Raw genomic sequence first — 8086 nt, forward strand, 5'->3', positions numbered from 1 at the left:
CTCTTTCAGAAAACGTGCTCTGTATGTGCTCAGGTAACAACTTTTTAGATACTTTGAACATAAATTGAGCCATTTTAAAGCAATCAGGATGCTGTGCAAAATATTTGGAGCTAAGAGTGGGTGTCTGGTTTGGCTATGTTTTATTTTATTTTAACAAATGAAATCTGTGAACTGTAGCATGCATTTGTATTCAACTCTCCTTATGATGATAATCCTGAATAAAATTAATTAATATCAACTACTAAAGTTAAGTAAACTTTAGAAAGCATGCAGAATGCTTTGTGTAGAAGGATCTAAAAGTTGCAGGACACCGGCCCTCAAGGTCTGTTTTTTCAGCTGTCAAACTATTTCCTCCATATGCTTTTAAATACATCGGTATCCACCTGCACATATCAGGCAACCTGTTTTTTTTTTGGTACAGCAGATGTTCAGTCCTGCTTCTTTCTACTTTTATGTTTAGCTTAAAAAAAAAAAAACCTCACAACCACCATGGAAAGAAAATGTGTTTGGTAATGCATGAGCAAATTGCCCATATCCTTCCCATCCAGTGCATCACTCCTGCTTTCAGTGACATACTCTGTGATTTGCAGATGGCTACCAAAATCCATTTGGATCTAATCGAGTCCAGTGTGAAAGCTCCTGGGTGTCTGGAAGTGGTTGGAATTATCATATAAATCCCATCTGTGAGTGCTGAGCAAACCAGCCCGTCCCTCTGTGTGGGTCTGTGATGTGGCTGCCAGCGTCCTGGTGCATCAAATTACAGTGGTGTCGCCGCTGACAGTCAGTCAGTGGCGCTTCATGGGTCTGGGGTAGAAGTGAGGGTGGAATATATGACAAAATGACTGGTTCTCTCACAGCTTATAGTTAGATTAGAAGTTCACTGCAGGTCTGTTTGCATTCGGGTAATTTCATACTTTGACAGCCGTTTATTGGTTACACAAATCAGGAGCTCATTTTCACAGAGGGGGATTTATCGATTATGCTGTCAGGCTGGATGATGACCTCTCTAGGAGGCCATTACAGCTTTATCCATTTGAATGCTGATACCATAATATTTGCTTTTCATATCGAAGTGACACAGTTGCCTTTGTGTTCACATTTCGAGCCTGGCTGCTGATGGATCAAATGCTACAAGCATGTTTGTTTCTGAGCGAGTTCGAATGACATCATGATGGATGTTTTTTTTTTCTTTGTTTTGGAAGCAGGCAGATCATTGTGATGTTTCAGGGCAGCAAAGAGGAGTAGTGATTAGATATTTTAAGAGCTGCAATCTTTTTGCTGATCTAATGTTAACCAAACATGCTCCCTGTTTGTCTCAATTAGAGGTGAAAGCAGAAACTCCTTTTTGGTGAAACTCCTTTGTTCATTCATCTCTTTATTTTACTAATTCTTAAAGTTACCACTAAACTATAACATGTATGGCCCATTTAAAAAATTAAAGTGTGTAATTTAGGCCAGTTTAAGACTGCTATCCTATTTCAAGCAACTGATGACCAGAGTCAAAAGTTTGTTGAACCACCTTTTTCTGCTATCTTATCATCATTTTCATCTCTACCAGTCGTGTATATGTAGAGACTAACATTTTTTCTCCATAGATCTTTGCAAATTAGCCTAAATTTAGCTTTAATATGTATGTACTCTTGAAATACAAATCTTTGTTGAAGTCCTCTTTATTTACAATTCTTTGGACCAACTATTATCTGTTTGGACCAACTATTATCTGCAAATATGATTCCATATTTGAGCTTTTTATTACTCTTTTTTGTTTTTTTACGGCATATGTTATACTTTGAAACATAATCTTAAAACCCTCAAGGCAGCTAAGCACATAACTTCCACTTTGTGGTGGAGTTAGTTAAGAGAGGTTTACCATAAATGGGGAAAAAAAAAAAAACAGCAACTTATCCAGTTACTGTATATCAAATTAAATTCATAAATTTTCATAATGATGGAAATAATAAAAAAGCTGGCCAATTTTATAAAATATTTACTCAAATTTAATTAGATATTTTTTGTTTGTTTGTCTCCTGCAGCAAGCTACAGCTGATGGTTCAATGCTCAGATGCCTTGTTATTAAAGAGCCAAATCAGTTAACAGGATTGAGAATAACTTGGTTTTGACAGAATAGTCCTCTGTATACACACACACACACACACACAGACACACACACGTGCAAACAAACAAATACAGGAAGATGAAAAGCTTTATTATTCGCTGTCAGCAGGTTGTAAACAAGTTTTGAAAGTACCATGAATGACATTTCGTCTGTGAAGCTAGTTTTGTGTTTGCTTTTTTGGATTCTTCTTTTTCAGAAAGAAAATTATTTTCCCTGCAGCCATCATTTGGGACTTTATTTGAAGTTATTTTTTTAGTCCTCTTCAACAAGAACAAGGATTATTTGACTTTCAAACAGACAGTTGACAGAGAGGATGATCACCGCTTGGCTAACTTGACTGCCAAACTGAACAGATCATAAAAATGAAATAAACCTTTACTTCACCAGCTTTCACAGTGGAACTTTTGAGCAGATGGGGCACTCAGTCCACCACAAATAGTTTCCATTCCATAAAATGAAAAGAGTTTTGAAAAAGTTGACCAGTAAACAGAGTGAAAATCCAAAAACAGTTACCAGCAAAAGATATTATCCTTTTCCTGTGACCTGGATGATATTGTAGATGGAGCGTCGAGCCTTAAACCTTCGTGTTTGGAGGACAGCGCCACAAATCATCACTTGATCAGAAATTGTTTTGTTCTGCAGCCCACATCACTGTATTGTTCATGTTCCTGGAATGTGAATAAGAGTCCTTGGACTGCAAAGCCTCCTACCCAAATCCTCCTGAGTAACAATGAAAGCTGCAAGTAGATAATTAATTTATTTTCTCTTTTCGTTTTTTTGCCAAATCTGATTACTTTGAGGCTAAGCTTTATTAGAGATGCTGACTCAAAAACAAGTGCTGTTTGGAGAAATTTCCATCAGCCATTCCAACAGTTATTTTCCTCTCTTTTAGACTTCAGTAGCTATTCAGCTGAATGTAACATGTAATAACATTCAGTGGGAACATCAATAATTTAGCGAGAAAGCTGACAATAACACCTTTTTAGAATTAATGCCTTTAGTTCAATAAAATAAAAGTGGAAATTGTTTTGATGGGGTTTTTTTTAAGTAACTGGATCACAGGAAGCACAGTGGTAAGTATTTAAAAAAAACCTCAAAAAAGTAATATTTATGGCTAAAGCATCAATGCCCATCAAGCAGAAAAGTAATTATTTACATCAGTACAATTATTGCTCATTATGAAAAGACAAAAGGTTTAACAAGTTAAAGGAATCAAAGAAAGCGTAATTTTCCTTTCTACATATTTTTGATTGAGCAATTATTAAAGCCTCTTCTTAGGAACATTATCCAGACTGTGGCATGTCATTTGACTCATTTTGATAAGATAGCTGTCTGTGTGCTGTTACTCAGGGTTCAGAAGAAGATGAGCAGAAGCTGATAAAGTCCACCTCCCTGTTAGAGAGCCAACACCACCACCTGCTGCACTGTCTGGAGAAAACTACAGTGAGAACGCCTCTCTGTTTCACTTTAAACACTCACTCAAGTGTTTATTCACATCTTGTTCAGAAACAGGTTGTTAACTATTTAAGCTGGAAGTACATATTTAATATTAAAAAAAAAAAGGCATACAGTTCAGCTGCGCTGCAGACTCTTCTCGCTGTGACAGGCAATGAACACTTTTTGTTCATGTAATGGTACCTTGTTGGAAGTGTTGACATTGACTGACGCTGGGAGCGTAGATCTAAAAAAAGACTTGAGGGAGTTTTGCTGCCGTTAGATACGTCTATCACTTTGACAGTACAGTTAACCCACTCACTGAATCTGAGTGTCGAAGTCAGTCAGAAGCAGAAAAGGAAGCGTTGGGAGAAATACTTTAAAATGTTTACATGTCAGTTTGACAGTGAACATGTGACACAGCGGGGCTGTCGGAGAAGAAAAGGTAGTAGGAACTTATGCTGTGCAGCAAGAAATGTGCGGAATATGCATGTTATCAGCGGTTACTGAGGGAAAAGGATAGAAAACCAACAAAGTTTTTTAATTCAGGAGGTCTTTAGCTGCATAAGATGTACGCTAACTTACATATTGTGTGAGCAGTAGTCTGGAGTCCTCCTTCAATTAAATCTGGAGAGTAAATGACAGAAACAAACTGGAAGAGGCCAGTATCAATATATTATAGGTCTTTCATACTAAAAGACTAGTTGTTATCACTGAAAGTAAGCTATCTTTATGACTTTCACAAACCACATTTTAAACATTAAACAATGATGTAAAAAAATATTTTCCTCCATAGAAATGTCTTCTGTTTTGCCATTTTAATGCTTCCCATCATTAAGCACATTCTGATATCCAACAACTGCCCATGTGAATAGAAAATGCAGTACTTAATTTACAATTGTTCTTATTAACATAAATAGTTTCCCCCAACCAGCCTAGTGTGAATATAATGCCACTCTTGTTACATAATGAATTAGTTATCATTAATGTGATTAACCACATTTTTGTGATGTAAGCTTAATTTTTCATAACCTATAGAATTGTCATAATTGAAGGAATCATGAATTTTGGTCTCTAGCAGAAAACCTTAAGACAGAATATGAGGCAATAACTAGAAAGTCACATTCTGGATGAACAAAAAAACAGCCACAGGATGATTGTGGAGTAGCCTGTTCAAAGTCCAGATAAAAATCTCATGGAGACATTTTGGCCTAAACTGAAATTAGCTGTTCATGCTCAAATTGTGGCTGAATTAAACCAGTTCTTCAGCCATAATCCAGTGCAGAAGATTGCAGGTGTGGTGACCTGAGTGAGTGACACAAACAAAGACAGAAGAGATCTGTAAGGGGGCAATCACTTTTTACGCTTTATGACAAACAGCCAAAATAGTAAGCGAAAAAAATATTTTTAGAGGAGAGTCATTCTAAAAGTTTCCATTTGAAAAATAAAATAAACTGCATTTTTTTTTTTTTTTTTTTTGGAACCGTTGTGTCTTTTTCAGGCCCATGAGTTTGTGGATGAGCAGGTGTACGAGCAGAACTGTTTGGAAACAGCACTGCAGACCTATCCATCACACAGTCCCTCAATAGCCAGCCACAACAGTCCTGCGGTGACCTGCTGTGGCGCAAGTGGAAAGAAAAATACTCCACTGCCCAATGCCAACCTGCCCCTTGCGAACCCACTCCCATCACACCGGGGCCCGCTGCAGGAGCTCAGCGCTCTTCACATACAGAGCGCTGACCCACTGTCACACACAAGCAGGTGAAATTGAGCAGAAAAAGCTTGAAAGTTTCAGCAGGGTTTTAGGTCTGAGGATGTTGAGTCAACTGTGTCACTTGTGGTAACTGGCCACGAAGACCTCACTTTCATAAATTTGAGGGTTATTTTTTATTTTTTATTCACTCCATTGAAAGTTTACTTATGCAACAACAGTAATTGGTCATAATACATTATTATAAAGTTGCATAGGTAATGCATATTTCAAAGAGATGCTAAATTGAGAACATTAGTAAGGACATTTTTAAATATTTGAATATCTGTAATTTATTTATACCGGAGTTGTGACAGAACTTATGTGTCAGTGTTCACATTTATTTTGTGCCTTTAATTCTATAGAATAGGTTTAGAGTGCCATTAATTTTATAAACAGGATTCATGTTAACCATAAATGCATATCTGGGTAGGTGAAAGAATGAATATTAGGTCTTTACTCCAAAAAGATAAGTGAAGGGTTGTAATTGCAAATCAATCCACTAGAGGACACTGTTTAGCTGCTTATATTGCAACCTTACTGAATGTTGATTCTAAAACATCTGGAAACAACAGCACCTTGAAAATACGGAAATAGAAAATAGGATGTTCCCCTAATATGAGAGGCTTAAAAATAGATTATTTAACCTTTATGTTACCAGTATAAAACCTCATTGAGATTAAAAACTTATTTCTCAACAAAAAAGAGATTTTACTTGAAGCAGCAATAAATACGACACAAAAAGTTCTACACATAAAAAAATGACAGGCTATGAAAGACAGATAAATGTCTTTGAATTCACGTCAAGAACTTTAAGTTTGGATGGAAAAACCACTTGATGAGATAAATTCAACAAGCAGTTGAAAATTTTACACATATTTTATATGACTAGTATCTATACCAAGTTTATGTGAGTTTTTAGATTATTATTTTTTTTTTGTTTATTTATCAAACACATGTCATTTAAAGTTCAACAAAAATTTTAACTTTAACTTTCTAATTGAACTCTTGAACAGCCACTCATTTTCTTTCTTCTCTAAAAGCCGCTCAAACCTCAATCTGAGAACTGACGAGAGCAAAAGGGTCAACTGCAAAAGCGGCCGCATCACTACGGCCATCATCAGCCTCCCTAGGCCTCCCGCTTTGGCCCCTGACGCTGACGGCCTCCACGGGCCACCGCAGAGAAGGCCGCCGCCGCCTCTGGGTCACCCAGCGGCTCCCAGCATCCAGACCACAACAAGCTCCGCTGGTACCAACATCGTCAAAGTCTCAGCTTTGTGATTCCCAGCTGGGCTGATGTCACTCAGCAGGAGGCAGAGAAGGGACAGAGGAGGTAACACAACAGCTGTTGTTGAATGCACTGTGTCCCCTGCTCACAGGGTCGGCGATCAAAGAGCTGTGCTCCAGAACTGAGGAGAAATCACTCGTGGACTTTAGAAATTTGAACTGAGAATGTCGCACTTGTCATTTTGTGTATGTACTGTAGATACGGAGAGACTTGATGCATTTCTAATAGTTTCTTAAATCAGATGTCTTACTGGTAAAAAAAAAGAAAAGAAAAAGAACAAAAGTTGTGCAGTTAGAGCCTCAGCACAGGCTGACACAAGCTAAGTTTAAAATGAAATCATCACAATGATATTTGACTTTAAATATTAAAGACAGATAAAGATGTTGATTGTGTTTATTGTAATTTTATTGCTCTTGTTTGTGCTCTGTGTTGTTGTGTTAAAGTACTTTTGGCCTCAGAGATGTATTAGAAGTTTTCTTTATTCTTTCAATTCACATTGCCCAAAGCTGCTGACTGTCTTAGTTCCCTTGGATTGGACTCTAAATTCTTCAAACTCAAGGAAATGTCTAAGAAAGTGTAACAGTAAACATTGATGGGGGAAAAGTGTTCATCCCCTTAAGCAGTTTCCTCAAATTTTTGTTATTTTAACCAAATTTTACAAAGATAACATGAGCAAATATGAAAAGCAATTGCCACCTTAGTCTATTTACTGTTAGATTCAGCCTTGGCAGCAACAACCGCTATAAAGCTTTGAGTCTATTACATCGCTGTAGAGAAACTTCAACCTGTTGTTCATTTAAGACATATTTTAATTCAACTACACTGGAGCATCTCAATTGGATTTAAGTTTGAATGTTGACTAGGCCACACAAAAGCTTTAATTTTGTTGTTTTTTTTGTTTGTTTTTTTTAATAATCCCGCTCCAGAGTGAGATTGAGTTTAAAGCTGCATAATTTCTGAAAGAAAACATCTTTTTTACATCCATTATGGCGAGTCAGTGAGGTCTTGAAGTGGCACAGAAAATACTGAAGAAATCCATAAAAGGGACAATACCTTTCCTCAACAGCATAACTCTTTTTGATGAAAGTTTTATATATTTAAAAAAAAAAATAGGATTGAGGTGGATATTGGGCACAAACATTTTAAAGTTTTATAATGCTGTGGTTGCAATTAGTCATTCAAATAAACACTGTAGTTCTAAAATAATTAATGATGTATGGAGTTTTGAAAGACAAGCACATGTTTATGTGGTTTATACTCTTACATAAATATTTCAAATTCAGATTACAGATCTATTAATATGATTCAACTTAAACCAAAGGGAAAAAAAACATTTCTAAAACATTTAAAAGGAAATTCTGGACACCAAAAGGTTTATTATTACTTCTGTAGGATTTTTTTTCAGTACCTTTTAACAAGCAAGTTTATGTCATAAACAGATAAGAACAACCACCAAAAACATTCAGACTTTTTTTTTTTTTTCATTTTTTGCAGTGAC

The 8086-nt window shown here is 36.4% G+C and overlaps 1 protein-coding gene across 1 annotated transcript in view; it reads left to right on the forward strand.

The window, feature by feature from the left end:
* Positions 1 to 7184, forward strand: part of LOC106955534 (potassium voltage-gated channel subfamily D member 3-like) — a 98619-nt gene extending 91435 nt beyond the window's left edge. The window contains exons 5-7 of the mRNA XM_015045774.1: positions 3467 to 3559; positions 5052 to 5311; positions 6344 to 7184. Coding sequence (XP_014901260.1) covers positions 3467 to 3559; positions 5052 to 5311; positions 6344 to 6581 — 591 coding nt within the window. The 3' untranslated portion in view covers positions 6582 to 7184. The remainder of the gene's footprint in view (positions 1 to 3466; positions 3560 to 5051; positions 5312 to 6343) is intronic.
* The last annotated feature ends 902 nt before the right edge of the window (positions 7185 to 8086 follow it).

This window comes from Poecilia latipinna, unplaced genomic scaffold (assembly GCF_001443285.1).
Source record: "Poecilia latipinna isolate Pla-1442-1.1 unplaced genomic scaffold, P_latipinna-1.0 Scaffold743, whole genome shotgun sequence".
Taxonomy (NCBI): domain Eukaryota; kingdom Metazoa; phylum Chordata; class Actinopteri; order Cyprinodontiformes; family Poeciliidae; genus Poecilia; species Poecilia latipinna.